The sequence below is a fragment of the Chinchilla lanigera genome, unplaced genomic scaffold (assembly GCF_000276665.1).
Source record: "Chinchilla lanigera isolate Chin_1 unplaced genomic scaffold, ChiLan1.0 scaffold00080, whole genome shotgun sequence".
NCBI classification, from domain to species: Eukaryota; Metazoa; Chordata; class Mammalia; order Rodentia; family Chinchillidae; genus Chinchilla; species Chinchilla lanigera.
Genome location: NW_004955481.1, coordinates 9,079,641 through 9,099,461, shown reverse-complemented (window position 1 = coordinate 9,099,461; position 19,821 = coordinate 9,079,641). Strand labels below are relative to the sequence as shown.

The following is a 19,821-nucleotide window of genomic DNA, read 5'->3' as shown; positions in this document are numbered from 1 at the left end:
ATGCTCAGCAAAGTGACAGACACGCACTGCTAGTGGCTCTGCGACACTGATACCCCAGGTGCTGTGTGGTCTCAGCCTTATCAGCCTAATCCAAGGTGTGAAGGGCTGAGCTGGGTACTGGCAGGCATGCAGAAGAGTGGGAGGAAGTGTTCTGTATGCTGAGGTCTTTGACCACTTCCCTTTTCTTGTGGGCCCAGAGGGCGGGCTTGACTCAACATCTCCTAGTGATCACTAGGTAACCCTAACTGTGTGATGTGGGTACCCCAGGGGCTCTGCAGTCAGATTAGACTTTGAAGCTGTGGGCCAATCAGTCCCTTGTATACATCATCTATTTCCTCATCTGTAGTATGGGGAGAACAGTACCAACCTTCATTCAGTGACCACTGGGGGTCAGTGAGTTAGTGTGTGTTTAGAACACAGCTTGGTGTCCAGCTGATTTCCCAGGAATTAGGTAGGGCTGCTCAATGATTTTTATGGAGGAGTGCAAGGGAGATGATAGCCAGGACACTTATAGTTAAAAAACAACCACAGAGGGGGATTTACATCACCAGATACCAGCGCAAGCCATAGGTCAATGCAGTGTCTGACAAGTGGATCAATGGAAAGATGTGAAATGGGAAAGTCCAGTAGCAGTGGCATCTATGCACAGAGCTCTGGTGTATGAAATGGGTTTGTACATTAGAGCAATGAAGAAAGCAGGCACTATTCAAAAATTAAGCCCCAAAATGACAATCTACCTGTATGGGGCAAAAAAAGTTTACATTGGATCTTTATATTACACAACATATAACAATCAAATCCAAATAGTTAATGTTGAAGTCTTTTAAAAATTTAACAGAAAATCTGAATGGGACATTTTAAACATCCAAGAATATTCTTTACCTTGTTTCTTAAACATGACACACAACTTTGGACTGTAAAGAACTGATGAATTTGTATCAAAATTATGAGTTTTCTTTCTCTAAAAGACAAAACAAGACCAAGTCACACACCAGAGAATATATTGCAATACATATGCTAACAGGATTAGTATAAAAATATATCAAGAGTTCCTTCTTGCCTTGGGTAGGCTGTATTCTTGTTTACATTTGTGCAGAATATATTTTTTCATGCCACTGACTTCAGACTTAGCAGTGGTGCTTCCTTGAGCTCATAGAATGCTATGACATGTGCCATATCCTGGCAGAAGCTTTAAAAGCATTGCAAGTTTCTGCCAATCTTCTTTTTCGTGGATCTTCTGCTAGGAGAATGACATGGCCTTAGCACAAGTTGATCTTTCAGCCTGGGCCCAGGAATTGGGAAGACAGGTGGCAAAGACCTGACCTGACCCAGAGTTAGAAGCACAGATGCTGTTGGCTTGCCAATTTGAGAGTCAAAGCAAAAAGAAACACCCCAAAACAATAACAACAGCAACAAAACCCAAAATGGCTCTTATGGTAATCCATTGATCATTTGGAGTTGTTTGTTACTGCAGCAAAGTGGACTAATACAGAAGTTAATGCTTAGAAATAAGTATTGTTCTAACCAAAGAAGATGTATGGTTTGGGCTTTGGGGCTGAGCAGCAGGCAGTGAGGTAATTTTTATAGAAGAAAAATGCCAACCTATGTAATTCTGTAGTGAAACATTTGCTAAAACCATCACATTTATAACTTGGAAGGCAGAAAATAAATCAACTGAACTTGTGGCTTTTTGGAGAAGAAGGTTTGAGACAGGATGCTGTTAGTGTTTGTTAGTTGTTGCTAAGTATTCTCATTGCATGAAATACTATAAGAAAGAGGGGATATCAGAAAAGAACTGGCTCATTTGCAAGTGGAACTGAAAGGGATTATAGGAAATCTTGAAATGCTAAGGGCCAGAGGGTTGAAAGATTCAATCATCTTTCCTTTCAAGCTTTTCAGCTTCTAAAATATTCTCAAAAGAGGACATAGCTTCAGGGCACCAGTCTAATCAAAGTCATGACACTCATGCTTACCGTGGTGGCCAGGACCAAATTCAGGGCACAACTGCTATGTCCTTTGTTAAGGTCTCTGATAGGAATAAGGGACTCCCAGAGAATCCTGTTGGTAAGATGAAATGACTCATGGAATAGAGATGGCTCATAATCTTCATGAGCTATAGTATCTCATAACGCCCGGTGATGTCCAAGTTCTTGAGGTCACATCTAGAAAGAGAACAAGGAATTGTGGATTTGACCACCTGCATCTACAAAAAGAGTTTCTGAGAGAATTATGTTATTGAGAGTGTTGTCTGTCTGAATTGAGTCAGACCAATTTTCTAGTCTGTAAAATGACCTTGAGCCCTGCATTCTATAGGCAGGAAGCAGGTTGATGTAGATAAGGAAAACAGAAATATTCAAGGGAAAAGGGACAAGAAGCAAAGGCAGGCATCCGCAGAAGAAGAAACTCTTGTGGCTGGCAGACACAACTAACACCTAACAGCACCCAACAATCCCCTCTTTATTTCTTTTTTGCTACTAGAGATTGAGCCCGGGGACTTTACATTGAGCCACATCCCCAGCTCTTTTTCACATTTTTTTTTTTTTTTTATTCTGAGACAAGTTCTTGCTAAATTGCCCAACCAGGACTCAAACTTGTGCTCCTTCTTCCTCAGCCTCCCAAAGTCCTGGGATTACAGATGTGCACCACTGTGCCTCCTTTTCCCTAGCTACCTAACATCTTGCATATAGAAGAATATCACATATAAGAATGTTTAGTACTGTTTTCAGTGGCAAAAATTTAGAAAAGGCTGTAATACCCAAGAAGAGAGATTAACAAGCAGTCATATAGTTAGTGAAATAGTAAATAGTATTTAAAACAAATAAACTTCAGTGACATTCAAAGATATGAAGGTATCATCAAAAACTACTGAACCAAAAGAAGTTCCCTGTGGTTATAAACTTTATAAACATTTGATGAAGTAAAATAGATATAGTTAGCTTTTCATATCTGCAGGTTCTGCATCATGGATTCAAATGACCATGGATTGAAAATATATGGAAAAAAACACATCTGTACTGAACACATACAGACACTTTTTCTGGTCATGATTCCCTAAACAACACAGTATAACAACTACTGACATCACTGATATGGTATTATGTATTATAAATCATCTAGAGATGATGTATGTAAGAGGATATGTGTAGGTCACAGGCAAATACTATGCCATTAATTTTTTTTTTTAATTTTAAAAAGAAAAAGCAAACAAAGTCAAAAACAGAACAACAAAAAACAATAAAAACGATACAGAATTTCAAGACAGGGTGATAGGAAATTAACAATAGTTGTTATATTACATGTTGTTATCTTCAGTGTAGTTGCTCAGATCACCAGACACAGGCATGCAAGATGGATAAAACAATTAAGCATTAACTGTTCCTTTCAATGAACCAGTAGAATATCAGTAGTACAATTATTCCAGCTATCTTGTGTGCATTTCCCCTCCTTCTTTTCTCCTTTCCTCCATCCCAGCTGTTCCTTCCTTTTAAAAAAAGATAAATATAACAATGACACCAAGTTTCAAAGTAGGCTATTAGGACAGCTTCAATAGTTGCTACACTATGGACTGTTGTAAGAGTTGATACCGTTGCACAGCTAGTTTCTCTTAGTTCTTTACTATGCCATTTTATATCAGGGCCTTGAGCAACCTCACATTTTGGTAGCCACTCCTACGCAACAACAGTACACTGTAGAGACATACGTTAGTGAAATTTAAAGAGAAAGCAAGAGGATTTTGGACAGTTGTTCCCTGAGGTTGGGGGAATCAGGGAAGCTAAAGGGAAAATCTAGTTGGTTATGGTTCTTGTCAAGGTCTTAGTTTTTCCTTTTTTTTTTTTTTTAAAGTAGTGGTTCACATAGATTTTTCTTGGCATTATTAACAGTATCTAAAACTTTAAAAAGAAATCTTGTTTCCTGATGTCATAGAATGTTAGATATAAAAAGAACATTAGAAGCCAGTTTGTTCTACTCTCTAATTTTCCGTGGGAGAAAACAAAGGCCAGATTGAGTGGGTGAGTGACCGAGTCACCCAGCAAGATGCATCCTGGGCAGTGCACCCAGCAGACCGGCGCTGCTAAGCCAGCCCCTCTTGCAGTCCTCTGAGCCCAGCACTGCCACATGCAAGCCCAGGTTCCACGCCCACATGCAGCCCGCCTGCTGCAACACACTTACACTGCCCTCTGTCCTGTCCCCGTGCTAGCCGAAGCCACAAGCACCCCTTGCCTGGACTCCTGCTCCTATCCGCTTCTCCTGTGTTCTCTCTTTCTATTAAAAAAAGCTGTTCTTCATGCCACCGAGAGAGTAATCATATTAAAAAGTGAAGCCATTTTATAATCCTGATTAAATTTCACAACCAGCTTTCCAACACACACAGAATAAAATTCAGACCCCTCACCATGCCCTACGACTGGTCTTCACGTGAGCTGGTTCCTGCTCTTCCCTGGGATTTCACTCCCTGCCATTTTCTCCTCAGCAGTTTTACACACTGGCCTTTCTTCTGGAACCTTTCAGGCTGCTCTGTGTGGGCAGCAGAGGCTGCCGGTCTCCAGCTCGCATCCTGGCATGCCTTTCATTTCACTTTGCAGCCACTGATCACAGTCACGAAGGACTGCTCTGCCCCCCAGGCTGGCTGGCCAGAAGAGCCAGGGAAGCCTCACTGAGGGGTGACAGGAACTGGGGTATAGGTAACCTAGAGCCATCTCTGCTGGGTGGAGTAAGCCCGGTGCAAGGCCTACACTGTTTCCTGCTGCATGGCCTTCAGTGAGGCTGGCTTGGTAACAGGTCCCTTACTGAGAACTTCCCTTCCTGGTCTCACTCCCTTACTCCTATTTCTTACACTCTTAAATAAACTACTTTTATTTAAATCCTTGTCTCTGTGTTTTACTCAGGTAGAAGCTTAAGCTAAGGTGTCCCAGGCTCTTGTGTTTGCTGTTCTCGCCATCTGGAATGGAAATAATAAACGGCACCCTCCATTTCCAGAGCTTCTTGTCTTGCAGGTCCTAGCTCAGATGCAAACTCTTTAATTCCCCCTTTGGTCCTATGCTTTCATTATGTTTCCCTCACTGACTGATCTAATTTAAAATTACCTTGTTTATCTATTAGCTTGCTTGAAAATTATATCTCTCCCACAAGCTCTTGGCTCTATGCTGACAAGTGCCAGGTGTGTCTTGGTTCCCGGCACATAGTAGGTGTCCTGTAAGTAGCTGCTGACTTCATTAATGAGTGTTCCTTGCTGGGAGGAGTGCCAAATACTGCATGAGGAGTAAGATTCATCGTGGTGTGTGAGTCTATGCATTTCTAATCACACAGCAATTGCTGGTGTGTAAATGGAGGCTGCTGTTGTGTTTTTGAGTGGCTGATTCTCTTTAGTGGGTTTAATCTGCTTCTAAGTACTTTAAAGTGCTTACAATTGCTCTGCTAATTACAAATCCCGATAAACTCTCCATTAAAGTGTATCTTCTAAGTACCTTCAACCCGATAATACTGTTAAAATGAATTATATATGGGTTAAAGTTAGGGAAACATATTTATTTAATAACAGTCTTAAATTCAACTTGCCTTTTTGTTGACTTGCCTTTTGAATTAGGAAAGCCAGCCTGCATTTACCTGCTTACATACTTACACAGGTGAGATGCTGGCAGGGGCGACCCAGTAATACACCGAAGTGGAGGTTAAAACTCAAGATGTGGCCGTGTCTTACCCCATGTTCATGAATTTGCTCCAGCATGGGAGGAGGAGAGAAGTCTACATGTTAACCAAGCGTTGTCTGATCTGATGGGCTTTCTGCCAGGAGATTTTTGACCTTCTGGGGAAAGAAGACACAGGGAATCATCACCAACTGCTTATTAAATACTCAGCTGGGCCCTAACACTTTGCTCAGGGCATTTGGGTGGATGCTTGTCTCTGTGTGTGCAGGCACATGTGTGTTCATTATTAATCTCAAGGAGCCTTAATTTCTCACTTGTAAAGGTTTAAAGCTATAAATGACCATAAGGGATTGAGGAAGCCACAAACCACGTGAGCATACAAAGAACTAGTTTCACAACTGGCAGTCACTGCTTATTCCTTGGCGTCAGCTTTGTCTGACATGGGACATAACGCTGTGGTACATCTGTGACTCAGGCCGCATGAATGACCTGAGTATTACCAGCATTAGGCAAAGCTCAGTCCTCTCAGAGGCAGGATGGCATGCTGTGGAAAAGGCCAGGAGATACAAGAGCCAGGAAGATTGTGCAGATGCGGGGAGCGACCTGAGCTGGGAGCGGTGAGTCCTCCCGGCAAGCATGTGTGTGCGGTGTCTGCCTGAGTATGCAGGCTCTGGTGATTTAGCTCTGTTTGTTAACACACAAGGTAAACAAGTTGAGAGCTCAGGCTCTGTTTGCATGTGACAGCACGGCTGTTCATTTACACACTGATTCAGCCCCAGCCAGGACCGATTATATCCATCCGTTGTCCAATCAGAGTCGAGCCAATAATGTGGGCAACAGAATGGACACATGGCCTGTCAAGTACACATGCCTTTAAGTAGAAGTGCCTGTCATCTGGAGAGGAGAGAAGGTTGACGGGAAGTGGAGAAGGCCTCGGGGAGGAGGTGATTTTGTTAAGGAGCTGGCAGCTCACCAGGGCAAAGATTGTATCTCTTTGTGAGAGAACCATATGGTAAATCCAAAGTGTACCTGAGGAAGTGTGTGACATTCGATCTGGGGACATAAAGTATATACACGGCGCCCCAGGAAGTGTAGGATGTGATCTGGTTGGGAGGATCATGGCCAAATAACCTGGGATGATTGGGCAGCAGTCAGAAGCCTCTGCTGAGAGACTTGCAGAGAACTGATTCAGGACTTGGAGTGTGAAGGCAACTTGCATTTGAATTCACCTCCCCCATGGCTCACTCCATAGCCTTGGCCAACCTTTCTGTGCCTCAGTTTTCTCATCTGCAAAATGGGGCCTAAGAATCACACTTACTTTCAGGACTTTTGGGAAGATCAGGCAGATTAGCATGTGTTAAATGCTCAGAGAAGTGCCGAGAACACAGAAGCATTGAGCAGAGGGTAGCTGTTGGTGGCTGTTACTCTGTTAGGGCTGAAGGCCCTCAAGGATGGAGCCCCGACCAGCAGAATGAGCACTGCTGTGTTGATCCTGTCTGCCATTTGTTCTCCCCATCCCTTCCCTGTCCTCTTAGGTCTGGCTGTGTGGCAGCAGCTTTAGTCTTTGACTCTGCCCTGGGAAGGGAGTTGGGGGAGGGTGTAAGTGAAGGTGAATGTGTCACTTGGAGCAAAATCTGTGTGACTGTTATTATTCCTAGTAAGAGAGGAAGCCCAGAGACTCAAAGAAGTCACATGAACAGTGCAGAGAGGAGCTGGGGCTGGACCTCTTCGCTGTTCTTCCTGCATACCCGCACCATCCTTGATACTGCAGCAAAAACTGCTGACCATCACAAAGGGACTCCTGCCCGCCGGGAGCTGCACGACAGACAGGGAGACATGAGGAGCAGCAGTGTGAGGCGCCTGCAGGGAGGAGAGGAGTGATGGACGCCCTCTGGGAACTCCTGGTGTTACGACTTGCTTGCAGTTAGCCACATCAAACTGGAAACTGGCTCTGGGCAGAAGGGCGGTAGTGCCTTAGGACATATGCGGCACCGTGGTGAGCTGGAGCCATGATGTGTAGGATGTTGTGGGCAGAGCCAAGACACCTGTGCTTCACCCTGAGCACAGTGGGCCCTGCTTTTAGGCTCAGGAGCTCATAAAGAAGTTGGCATGGCCACTGCTGTGATATCCTTCGGCACCCCTCAGAAGGCCTTTTGCTGGCAGAGACGCACAATGCTCTTTTTTGTGTGACTGAGCAGTAGGCAGAAAAAGCCTCCTGAAAAGACACAAGTCCTGAACAAAATGGGGAAAGGACCACAGGAGATCCGGTTTTGCATTCTGGGTGTGTGGTGCTGGGCATCCTTGCAAGGGCCTGGACTTGTGCTTGCAGGGGGCAGAGGGCCTGGGGACCGTGCTCATGTTAGCAATGACACAGTTAGGCTGGATGTCAGAAGCACCAGAGCAGAGGAAGAGACTGGGGAGATACCCTGCAGTGAGGGAGGTGGTGGCATGGCCCGGATTCACGCATAGTTCAGGGTGAAGGGGCGAGGACACCCAGCTTTGGAGGTGAGTTCACTGTGCAGCTTCCAGGACACTCTGTGCTCCATCTCACCCTCACCATCCCCAGGACTCACCTCCTGAGTAAGCTGGGAGCCCCCCAAAGGTAGGACTTGCACCTGCCTGTCCCTCATCTACCCTCAGTGCCCCATCCATGTAAGGTGCTATGCTATCATTTCCAATGTTCTGATGTTTGCTTTTCCCCTTCCTTCCTTCTCTTTTGTGTCTCACTCAGCCTTTCACATCACCCCATATTAGGTGACAGTCTGGGGGTTTATCCTGTGGACATAATAAGTCCAGTTAACCGCAGAGCTTATAGGAGGGACCTCTACCTCCAAGGCTTAAATCACTTGCCCAAGTGATCTCAGTTGGCACTGAGATCTGACTCCAGAGGCCGAGCTCTTTCCCTTCACATGCATCCTTCTTAAGTGGGGGAACTCAGAAGACTTGCCCCAGAGACAGACAAAGCTGGGATGTCTTTCTAAAGCCCTGTGACTCTGGCACATGTCTCTTTCTCCCATGGGTTTCTACATCCTGGTCCTTCAGGACCAGACGAACAGGAGCTGAAAAGCAAGCAGGGAGGTCAGGCTGCAGCCCCCTCAGCCAGCAGGGGGCAGGCAAGGGGCAGGAACACTGAGGACATGGTACAGATGAATCCACACAGGCCGAACTTTCTCTGGTCTCTCTCCCTCTCCTCAGTAAGTTGGTACCTATTTCCTAAAAGATCATGAACAAGAAAACCTATTGACAAGCACTTCCTGGTTCTCAAACATCTAACTAAGAAAAGGTTTATTAGTGGGAATAACAGTGCTTCTCCTAAAAGCATTTATTGTACAACAATCCATCCTAGGCCACTCTGCCCAGCTCATTCAACTCTACAGCTATCTTCCTGAGCTAATACTTGTCATGGCTTTTATGCTAGGGCCAGGAAGACGTCACGCTCTGACAGCCACATGGGAGTGGGTGAGAGGCTCCCTCGGAATGTTAGCTGCTGTGTGATAAGAGCCCACAACCGGTCCCTTCAACGTGCTGAGGAGCCTGGGAAGGGATGGCGTGACTAAATCTTGCTGGTCCCTCTTTTCCTGTGTGGGGTTGGCTGTGGCCACGGTGAGGGGAAGGAGGGGAGGGAACTATTGGAGGGACAGCCCCAGGAGGAGGGGACAGATGAAGCATTTCCTAAGTGGCCACATTGTCCGCTCTCCATTTGTCTAAAGAACCCGCAGGTATATTTAGTCTAGTGACCACACACCCGTGCAGCTTCTCTCACAAGTCCCCAGGGCAGGGAGCAAACACCTGTCCATCTTCAAGGTGCAAGAGGAGAGGAGACAGCAGTGGGCTACTGATTTCAACTGTGTGGACTACCTTCTGGTGGTGCAGCATTTGGGGGGCTGGCTGGTATCTGGTCTGACAGAGGAGAGGTTGTGAGCTGGGTGTGTTCTCAGAGGCAATGACACTCGAAGCAGAGAGGCTCAAGTTTTTCACTTCATCTCTGCAATCCATACTCACTTCACCTTTGAGCAAGTGACTTCCTCTTCTGAGAGTCGCTTTCTCTGCCTAATGAGAGGCGCGTACTGCAAGCCCTGCACAGAAGCCCTCCTGGCCACCAGGTCCCTCTGAAGCTGTGCAGCCACCTTGGCCTCTGGTCACTTCCCAGTCTTGTTGCCCTTTTTACACTGTGCACTCCAGCCTCCTCTGCTGACTCGGAATGAGGTGTCCTCCTTCATGCTTTGTGTCCTTGCTTGAGCTCTTTCCTCTCTGTAACACATCCCTCTCCACATGAACCTGCAGGGAACCCTCTTCAAGAGTATTTCCCTTTGAGAGCTCTCAGGCCAGTGCCAGGGGTGGCCCCCATCCCTCCTCTGTGTCCTGGATACATCACATCTACTGCTGCCCTTACACTTCTGTTTTTCTGTGCGCTGAAACGAAGCGGCTCAGGCTAGGCTCCGAATCTCATTGGTAACTATCTTCCCCGAGGCTAACAAAAGACCTGGACCAGAATACGCTGTTGAAGTGTTGAGGATTGAAAAAAATATACAGAAATAGAAAATATTGGGGCCAGGCACTTGACATAGAGGATTTTATTTAATTCTTTTCACCCACCCTTGAGATATGGCTTCCTATTTCCATTTTGCATGGATATGCAACTTGGTCAAGCTTATGCCATTGAGTTTGTAGAACTAGGACTCAAACGCAGGAGTGTCTCAGCGCAAGTCCAGAACTCTCCTCTGTGGTGCTCTGAGGACAGTAGCATCTTGCTTGTATGAAACACTGTGGGTTACACGAGCCACACATAGGCCACTTCCTCCCACTCAGCTATCTTGACTTCCCACCCAGCCAGGACAGCTCCCACGTATTTCTGCATGATCTTTATCTGCTCCTGAACCTGGGGAAGTTCCAGAGGCCACTTACACCCAAATGCACCTTGAATACCATGTGAGAGGTGAGGAGAGGAGTTTTCCATGTGGTCGCTGGGTGTGAGTAACTGTCCCTTCTCCCTGGGACTCCCACCTCTTCCCCTGGGAAATCCCTCTTGCCGGGCCTTATAATAAAAGCTCTGAGTGCTGCAGGATGGCCCAAGGGAGGCCCTTGCTTCACCAGACACATCAAGGCTGCTCCTGAGAGGCCTGAATCAGACACCTAGGATGAAGCTCGCTACTGTGGCCCTGGCGTGCCTGCTGCTGGCTGCGATGTGGACACAAGATGTGGATGGCATGAGCTGTAAGTGTCCCCGAGCCCTGTTCCTTCTCCCTGAGGAGGGCAGACATGCAGGTGCTCTGCAAACCAGGAGGACTCACCTTGAATTCAGAGTCTTCCTCCCCTCCTCCCACCTGAGAGGGGGAATTGGCACTTGCAGGGGCCAGGAGCCCAGGACTAGTAGGAAAACCTTGAATTGGACAAACATGGAGCTCAGCTTGAGGAAGCTCTCTCTAGTCAGACCGTGCAAGCTGATGGCGGGGACTGTGAAGTTGTTTAGGTCAAGCTGCAAACCCTGAGGCCAGGAGGAGGGTCTGGGCTTTTCCTGCACAGTGTGACAGATAACAGTAGCATCTGAGGGCAGGATTGGGGAGCCCTGATAGTTGGAGGACCTTGGTTAAATCGCCTATCTCTCGAATTATGGTAATAATTCTCCATGTGTAAAATGGAGCTGGTGGTGTCCACCTCCCCACTGAGGCTGTTGGGAGAATACTGACCTAGCAACAGACACGAAAGGGTTCAGTGAACAGTAAACTAGGCGGGAGGTGGCCAGGTTGGATGGCAAGGCTTTAGGGGTAGGGTTGGGAGGAGCGTGTGCAAAGTAGCACAGTGGGGACTAGGGGCTGGGTCCTGGAGTCGGGGAGGAGGGCACTCAAGACATTGACTGGGGAGCTGACTACTACCTGGGAGCACTTCGTTTGGCCTTCTGAGCTCCTTGTACAGTTCCTCATCTGACCCCAAGTCTATGGACTGCGGGCTACAATGTCCTGTGTGTTTAGGCTGCTTTTCCAGGGAAGAGGGTCCAACGCCGTTGGGCCTGAGTGCTGGGACAAAACCGTACTCTCGTGATGGGAGGTGAGAACTGGACGAGCCTTCAGGAATCAGGGTATAAACTCTCTTGCTCTGAGGATGGGGACTCCTAGCCACGGCACAGGTTTATCATCACAACTGTCAGCTGGTCTGTGGGGCGCTCAGGTCAGAACCCCAGTCTTCTGACTCTTTCCCCTCACTAACCCCAGAACTGCATAGCTGCTGATAGTGCCGTGCTAGAGATCCCCGGATGTGGTCCTGAAGCACAGGTCTGTCCTGGGTGGAGCTTTGCTGGGTTTGGGAAAATCATCCCACCTGTGAGAGGCTGAACGATGGACGCACATTCTTTTGTACTTCTCTTCCAGTGCACGTGTCCTCCTCCCACTGCTGCTACTCATCTGTGGAGAAAAAGATCTCCCTGCGGAGAATCCAGTGTCACAGGGTCACCAGCTCCACCTGCCCTTACAAAGCTGTGATGTGAGTAGTCCTTCACCCGCCGCACCCCTCGGGAGGGAACGCACGGGCTGACATGAGACTAGCAGACACTAGATGGTGCTGTCCCACTAGAACAGGGTTTCTAAACGCAGCCTGCAAGGCAGCCAAAACCCGGAGGCAGATCCGCATTTGGGCGCTGGGGGGAGCGCCGAGCTTCCTAGCAGGGTCCTGGAAGTTCCTCCTGCTCCGCAGTCACTTGTGTTTTGGGAAACCCACTGTGCCAGTTACTGTATCCCAGTATTACACCCTGGAGGAAGGAGTCACTTCACAGAAGCACCAGACATTATTGTGTAGTGGAAAGTGGGAGGTTCTCATAATTAGTGTTTGCCTCTGCATTTGCCAATCTGTGGTCCAGGTGACCTTGGGTAGAAAAAATCCTCTGAACCTCATCCAGCACCCCTCGGTATCCGTTATCTGTGAAGTACAGCAAGCGTGATGCCTGCATCACAGGATCAGTACAAACTTAACTGAGATCGCTTGCACGCAGCTCTCAGCATTCTAAGGCACTTGTATGTATACCACCTCTGCTGGCCCTGTTTCTTACCAGGAAAACTCAGGTTCAGGGACGTAGAAGTAATTGTCTAAGATCACCCAGGCTGCAAAAGGCAGGATTAGATAAGTAGACAATGGATTAGACAATTAGAAAGTGACCAGATCAGAAAAGCAACGTATACACACACACACACACACACACACACACACACACACACACACACAATGAACCAGAGCCAGATGTACCAGATAGACACAAAAGTATTAAAAATTATAGCACAGGGATGTTTTAAGGCAGGAATTTTTTCATCCTAGATTATCATCAAGCTGTCTACAAGGTCTTCTGCCCCACTCTTATACTTGGAGCTGGAATCTCCAGGGGCCCCGTCAGGGAGCTCAGTGAATAAGTTCCTGATGCACACATTAATGGATGTCCCCCCAACCCCACCCAGTGTGCAAGCTACAGATCTTATGTAGTGGTCATCTACAGAGAGCAAAAACAAGGCTCAGAGAGGAAACACAGGGACACCAGGAGACACGGAAGTGGATACAGGACTTCTGCATGGTACGCAGCAAGTGACTGGTGACTCAGCTCTGTCCTGTGTTTTCTGTTCACAGATTCAAGCTTAAGGGAGGCAGAGAAGCCTGTGTCTTGCCGACGCTTGGATGGGTTCAAGGTTACTTGAAAAAGGTGAAGCCCTGCTGGCTGAAAGGAAAATGAGGAATTCTTTCCTGTCCTGGCCTCTGGAGACCACACAGCTCCACTGGTCCCCTTAGTTCCAGCCCTATACCTTTGCTTCTGTCCACCTTCCTGGAGTCCCAGAAGACTGTGTGATCTTGATAAGCTATGTTGCTGTACTTTATATATTTAAATATAGACTCTCCAACTCCTGGTCCCCTGTGTTGCTTGGATTCTGTGGGGATTTCAGGGTTTGAAATCTGTGAAATTTGATCTGTGAGGATTTGATTGGCACTGGGGCTGAGGAGGGGGCTAGAGGGCTGCAGGGTGAGAGAGAAATGTTGACATTGTGCCACGGGAACTGATTGCTGTCTTAGAAGCTGCTGCATGCTGTGTGCCTCCCACCTCTCCCTTATCCTTGGGAAAGCTTTGACCCAGGCCGTGGCTGGCTTCTCCGCCTCCGGGTTTGGCAGCTGAGGGAGACACAGTGGAGCAGCAAGCTGGAACCTGAGCTGGCTCTAAGCTGGAGATCTGGAACCTCTCCCTCCCTGCCTGGCCTGGAACACTCAGGCAGCGATGTTATCCAGAGTTCTAGCTGGAGGAGATCTTTTTGTCAGGTCACCTGCCTATAAGAGGCTGCCAAACTTGTTTTATAGATGAAGCATCTGGGGGCTGGAGAGGGGCACATAAAGCCCAGGGCTCCAGCCTCCCAGGCCTGAACTTCACCTGATGTCTCAAGTTGCCACGTGTGCTGCCTGCCACAGCAAGGCGTAGAGCTTCTCAGCTTGAGATCCCGGGCACGGGCCCTGCAGGGCTGTTCTTAGAGCCCTCCTCTCGTGGAGGCAGTCCAGGTGGGTGTCCAGGCAGGGGTACCCTGTGCCTGACAGAGATGCCTACGTGGCTTGCCTGGAAGGGTGAGGCAGTCTCTGGAAGAGCAGAGGAGCTGAGGTGGACATGTAGGAAGAAGAGGCCCTGCCACTTTAGAAAGGACAGTCATAAACTCCATTTGTGTAATGTGTGAGTTGAGAAAAGCGAAGAAGGGGAGTGAACTCTGAGTCTCAGGACTGGCACTCCTTTACAGGCCAGCTTGGTGGCTTCAGAGAGAAGGTCTTCTGTCCTGTTTTTCTTTTTCCCCAGCATTCCTCATGTCACACAACCCTCTCAGTTTTCTTAATCTGCCTCGTCCCTCCACCTCTACAGCTGCCCTCCTCGGTCCCCTTTCTCCTCTTGCCTGGCCTATTGCAGCAGGTCACCTTCAGCTATCCCCTCCTAACTCCTTCTCACCCACAGCCACAGGTTACTTTTCCTGGCATCTACCCACCGCTGATCCTTCTTGGTTGCCCCAAAGTGTTCATTGCTTCCCCTTCCTTCAGAGTTGAGTCTAACTCCCTAACCTTCTTTTCTAGAAGTCTCCAAATCTTACATTCTGGAACCCAAACTTGGACCGTTTGGTAATAGTCCCTCCAGCTCTCTTTTTCTCTTCTGCATCTTCTTTAGAAGAATCTTTGCTATGATCATGATACTCCATCCCCCCAGGTCCGTTCTGCTTAAGTACCTTTCCCGTCAACCCTGATGTTAACTGGGACCTGGCCATGTGGTCTCCGCCTGGAAGCAGGTATGCGTGCAGGGTGTGTTACTCACCCCAGGCTGGGAGAGGGCTTGGAGGAGCAGGCACACTGATAGGAAGAGCACTTAAAAGACATTTGCAATAGAGCCTTTGGGGAGCAATGGGAGGTCATAAGGAAAGAAGACCTTAGGCATGAACCAGACCTGGGGCAGGAACCAGATATGAGATGGATGGAGTGCAAGCCACAGAAGCAGATGCTGGAGACCAGAGCCATTGTTCTGGAATAGCTTCAGCTGCCAACACTCAATGGAGTCCTGGTTAGCTATATAGCCAGAGCCCTGTACACTGCATTCCCCTAGTGTGCTCAACCAGAGTTCTGAGAGCGCCCCCTACTGTATGGGAGTTTCCCCAAAGAAAACATCATTGTTATAGTTTCTAAATAAAATGAATTTCCTGCAAACATTCCGGGGTCCTCCCGCTGCATTCATTTTTCTATACAGCACACTTAGCAAATGTCACATTTACAAGGCAAATCTGCTCCCTACATTACAGTGTCCTCTCACATAGTTCCTGCAGGCACATGCTTCATCCTTGAAAGCCAGAGAGAAATGTGCCCAGGTTATAGGGGAAGGGACTAGGGAACAGTCAAGAACCACCTTGTTCAAAGCCTTGCTTTAACAAAGGATCATTGGGCTGGGGTGTAGCTCAGTGGTAATCTCTTATCTAGCATGCACAAGGCCCCGCACCACTGCAAATATACAATAATAACAGATCAATACTCAAAATGAAATCTAAAACAGTAGCACAACTCTAATAATAGTGAACCTTCCTGGAGATACAATGCATTTTACAACACAAATCAGAAAGCTTTTATTTGAAAATTGTGGTACAGTTATTCCAGAGTACAGATGGGCAGGCGGGGGCAGAATTGAACCATCCCTGCTCACCCTCAGGCTGGGTCTGGGTGAGTGGAGAGCTCACGTCTTTAGGAAGAGTTCAGGTAATTCACGGCTTTCTGAACCCACATCTGGTTGGGGTCAGCACAGATCTGTCTGTTTGCCCTGGTTTTGAAGCTGCAGAGGAAGGAGAAAGGTATTAGGGTTGGAACCCATGGGGGCACTCCCTGCCAAGGGCGTGATTCACTGGGCCCCAACCCTGCTGGCCCTTCTGTGGTGGTGAAGGTCCTTCCTGGGACAGATGGAAGAGCATGTGTGGAAGCAAGGGGCCTCCAGCAGTCGCTGTCTTGCTGGCCCTGGGGAACCCATCCTTGTGTCTGCTAGTGCAGCCACATGGGTGAGGGCTGGAACCCGTCAGGGGATAGGACACAGGGGGAAGGCAGCAGCTCTCTCTGGGCATGCTTCTATTGTCATAACAGGAGGATTCGATCTGAGTGTTAGCCTGGCGTCACTCTTCTAGGAAAGAACTTTAGGTTGGGGCACATGGGAAGAGAAGGCATTGTGCAGGGCTTTGCTACTCACATGACAGCCTGCTGGGAACACATGTTACTGGTGAGCTGATAGTCTCTCAGAAGCCTCAAAGGGATCCTATTGCGAGTGAATGTGAAACAGCAAGCAAGAGGGGTCTCTTCGATGTGTTTCATATCTAGACACAAAAATCACCAAGAAAAGCCTTTAGGAGCATGCTCAGCTTTTCCGGGCTTGGACAAAGCAAGTAGGGTAAAGAAGTGGAAGCAAACCAGGCCTACCTCCAAGTGCAAGTCATCTGCCCTGGGCTGGGGCTGGGATGGGCCCTATGACTCATGACTGAGACCTCAAACTCCGTTCTCCTGGGCTGACTGTTGTGGATGGGTCACTGCTGCCTAGGGGAGACCAGGGGCATAGCCAGTGGACAGGTCTCAGATATGGCCCCAGATCTCCAGGGTTTGTAATGGTCAGAGGATGTTAAAGAAAAGGCTTAATTTAGAGTCAGCAGCTCCAGTTTTGCTCTTGTTCAGGGGTGGCCCAGAGGGTGATAGGTCCCTTCTGTCTTCAACTTGGACTTCAGCTTTCTAACTTTAGCATTTAATGCTAAAGTGAAACTCTGGGGACCTTGCTGTTCTGATGGGCTTAGAAGTCAAGCACTTTGGCTTACGGCTTCCTAGAAGGCAAGAGAAACAGAAAGCAAGACAGAGGGAGGGAGGGAGGGAGAACGGCTTTACCTGCCTGAGCCAGCACCTGGATACTGACAGCAGCAGCTGTTAGCAGCAGGCACAGAAGTGATGCTGAGACCTGCATCGTGGAGGGCAAAGGCGTAGCTTCAGCTTCAGAGTTGGTCTCAGCTCTCTGTTCCTCTGGCTCTTCTGCCTGCCTTTTATAAGAAGCAGAGAGGGTTGGAGTTCTCAGAACACCTTCTCATAGGCTCTGTCATGTCCCACTCATGAGGAAGCAGGGCTCTGAACCTGCTGAGCTGTATGTAGCTGCTTGGCACAGAGCATTCCAGGAAGTGCTGGGCAGGTCTGGGCTGGGAAGCCTGGGCATGTCTCCACTTGGCTGCCTGGGCACAAGGAGCCAGGGTGGAAGGAGAGTGCAGGTACTCTACAGACACCTACAGCAAAGAGCGATTTTGTGCTTGCCTTCCCTAACAAGAACAAGAAAACATGGAAAACAACTCCTACAAAGAAAGAGTGCTTTGCACACATTATGCAGGAGGCAGGTATGCTTACTGTCATGCCATTTCATAGTTGAAGAAATCGAGGTGTGGGGAAAAGAAATTACCCTCTGCAGCCTCAGGGAAAGTAAGTAGCAATGTTGGAAGAGAAAGTTGGTTTGCGTACACTTAATCACCAGGGAAGTTTCAAACATTCAAGTAGCTACAGGAGTCTTTTTCCAAGTCAGCTTTATTGTGGATGTCCAACACCAGGACAGATGGAGTCAGAGGCTCCTGACGTCACGCACTCGTCCACCACTCAGGCCCAGAGGAACGGGTGGAAACTTCTTATTTCCAGGACACTGGGGGATGTAGGGAGCAAGTAAACCTGATGAGGAGAGGGTACAGTTGTGCTTTGCTGCTGCTCCTGCTTCCCTCCTGAAAGGGATATAGATCTGAGCCTGGAGCTGGGGAGTGAGGTGCGATGGGGTGAAGGGGACAGCTGGATGAGGCTGTCTGCTTGAGCACAACTTCAAGCGTCGCTTATGTATTGTTCTTTCCTGTGACACCCTCCCCTGTGCTTTCACCCTTGCAAGAGAAGCCTGGCCCCGGTAGCAAAGCAAGCACAATGAAAGCAAAGAGAAGGAAATAAAAAGCTAAGTTTAGAGAAGTAAAAAGTAACAAATGCCAAACAGGACAGATGGAGCTCAAAGCAAGTCCTTTGGTAGGCTCGACATGAAGCAGAGTCTCCCCTGAGGCTGACCAGGAAAAAAGAGAAAACAAGACAAACAGCCAACAGCAGGAATTAAAAAATTAAACTTAAAATTAGAAAAAAATGTCATCATAGTCTCTGCAGACAGCAAGAAAGAAAACAAGAATCTATGCCAATAAATATAATTTAGAGGAAATGGATGAGTTTCCAAAAAACATAACTTACCAGACTTCATGAGGAAATGCAAACAAATGCATTTCTAAACTATCAAAGAAATTGAATCAGTAACTGAAAATCTTCCCACAAAACATCCTCAGGGCTCAGATAGCTTTAACAATTAAGTCCCGCAAACACTGATCATTCCAGTCTTACGCAAGCACTTCCCCAGAATTTCAAGAGTATGTGCTACTCAACTCATTATTTTATGAATCTTATGTAACTTTGACAATAAACACCTGTCAAGAACCATGTGAGAAAAGTAGGTCGTGCGTTTTTCTCTTCAGACAACGTTCTGTTCTTTTCCATCAGTTCTCTTCTTGGGCAGCCAATCTGTGTGCATTATGTGAAGAGGATTTGTGGCGCCTGCCTTTCAGAGGGCTGCAGACACTGAGGAGTCCCTCTGGCCTTCGGAGGAGAAGAACTAGTTGAGGAGCTTTTTCCCCACTGTTTCCCCTCGTGTCTCCCCTAGAGTGTAGCCTTGAGCCAATGACTTCCGCTTTTCTCAAGGTGGCCGCTCGGGGGCTGCATTCAGGTGTAACAAATCCCCTCCTGTTCATTCTTCTTCGGATACAGGGTTGGTAACAGCACAGTTCTAGACTCAGAGTGTAGCTTCTTCATCAAACCGTTCTCATATTCTTCCCAATTAAGGGTCCTCTAGTTTTTGCTTGAGATTTGATGAACAAAGGGTTGGGGACTGACAAGTGGTCCCAAGAAATAGACCTTCAGTTGCGTTTCTGGGACTGGGTTGTTTGTATGTTTTAGAAGTACAGTGGAAAAGGTCACAGTCACAGCATGTGTAGGGATCATTGTGATTTAAATTATCAGCAGTAGTGTCACGGCACACTGAGTTTGACAAAGTCTTCCAGGGGCTCCTGAGGTGCAGGAAAGTTTGGGAACCATGAAATTATAGTAACTCCATTGCCAACACTTATCCATATAGAACAACCCCTATAATGTTCTTAAGGACACTGTTCTTCTCCCAAGACCCTCATCAAAGTATCTCTTAATGCCTGGATGAAGGAAGTGCTCCCCTGGGCTTCCCTGGGAGTACAGTTAGGAGACGGCTGAGCAGCTAGCTCCAGATGGATCCATTCCAACAGAACCACTTCCTTGAGCCCTTGCACCCTTTCCCAATGTCCCAGGGAAGTTCTGATTTTCCACTTCATTAACTACCAGTTTCTTTTTAAGTCTACACTTCAATTAGCCAGTCTAGCTAACCATTAACACCACTCCCAGGTACTTGGGACACATTAAATCCTGAATCTGGCTGAAAGACCCTTATATATTATTCTCCTCAGTCTAACACCCTTAAAATGCACACCCACTCATACACCGCCAACTTTCATGGAAATTGAGTGGGCCAGTGTACATTTAAATCCTGCCAGGTGTAAAAATTAATGTCTGTCCTTCCCTATTTAATAGTACA

At 47.6% G+C, this 19,821-nt stretch overlaps 2 protein-coding genes across 3 annotated transcripts; one reads left to right on the top strand and one right to left on the bottom strand.

Moving 5' to 3' along the window:
* Positions 1–10,314: 10,314 nt before the first annotated feature.
* Positions 10,315–13,519, top strand: Ccl1 (chemokine (C-C motif) ligand 1). Of its 2 annotated transcripts, XM_005402841.2 has the most exons (4): positions 10,315–10,581; positions 10,709–10,859; positions 12,011–12,122; positions 13,251–13,519. In XM_005402841.2, the coding sequence occupies exons 2-4, from the start codon at positions 10,784–10,786 to the stop codon at positions 13,351–13,353; spliced, it is 291 nt and encodes a 96-aa protein (XP_005402898.1). In that variant the 5' UTR covers positions 10,315–10,581; positions 10,709–10,783; the 3' UTR covers positions 13,354–13,519. The 2 variants fall into 2 exon arrangements, with proteins under 2 accessions (XP_005402898.1, XP_005402899.1); XM_005402842.2 differs by having other exon boundaries at positions 10,315–10,859.
* A 2,203-nt stretch (positions 13,520–15,722) lies between these two features.
* On the bottom strand, positions 15,723–17,236 carry LOC102004387 (C-C motif chemokine 8-like). Its single transcript, XM_005402840.2, has 3 exons — positions 17,037–17,236; positions 16,357–16,480; positions 15,723–15,951 (listed from the first exon to the last, which is right to left on the bottom strand). The coding sequence occupies exons 1-3, from the start codon at positions 17,110–17,112 to the stop codon at positions 15,864–15,866; spliced, it is 288 nt and encodes a 95-aa protein (XP_005402897.1). The 5' UTR covers positions 17,113–17,236; the 3' UTR covers positions 15,723–15,863.
* Between the last annotated feature and the right edge of the window lie 2,585 nt (positions 17,237–19,821).

Excerpts from the sequence above, each read along its gene's own strand:
- LOC102004387 (XM_005402840.2), bottom strand. The coding sequence starts at position 17,112 with ATGCAGGTCTCAGCATCACTTCTGTGCCTGCTGCTAACAGCTGCTGCT. Across the intron at positions 16,481-17,036 it reads CCAGGTGCTGGCTCAGGCAG|ATATGAAACACATCGAAGAG; the intron begins GTAAAGCCGTTC and ends TTTTGTGTCTAG. Across the intron at positions 15,952-16,356 it reads TGTTCCCAGCAGGCTGTCAT|CTTCAAAACCAGGGCAAACA; the intron begins GTGAGTAGCAAA and ends CTTCCTCTGCAG.
- Ccl1 (XM_005402841.2), top strand. The coding sequence starts at position 10,784 with ATGAAGCTCGCTACTGTGGCCCTGGCGTGCCTGCTGCTGGCTGCGATG. Across the intron at positions 10,860-12,010 it reads AGATGTGGATGGCATGAGCT|TGCACGTGTCCTCCTCCCAC; the intron begins GTAAGTGTCCCC and ends CTTCTCTTCCAG. Across the intron at positions 12,123-13,250 it reads TGCCCTTACAAAGCTGTGAT|ATTCAAGCTTAAGGGAGGCA; the intron begins GTGAGTAGTCCT and ends TTCTGTTCACAG.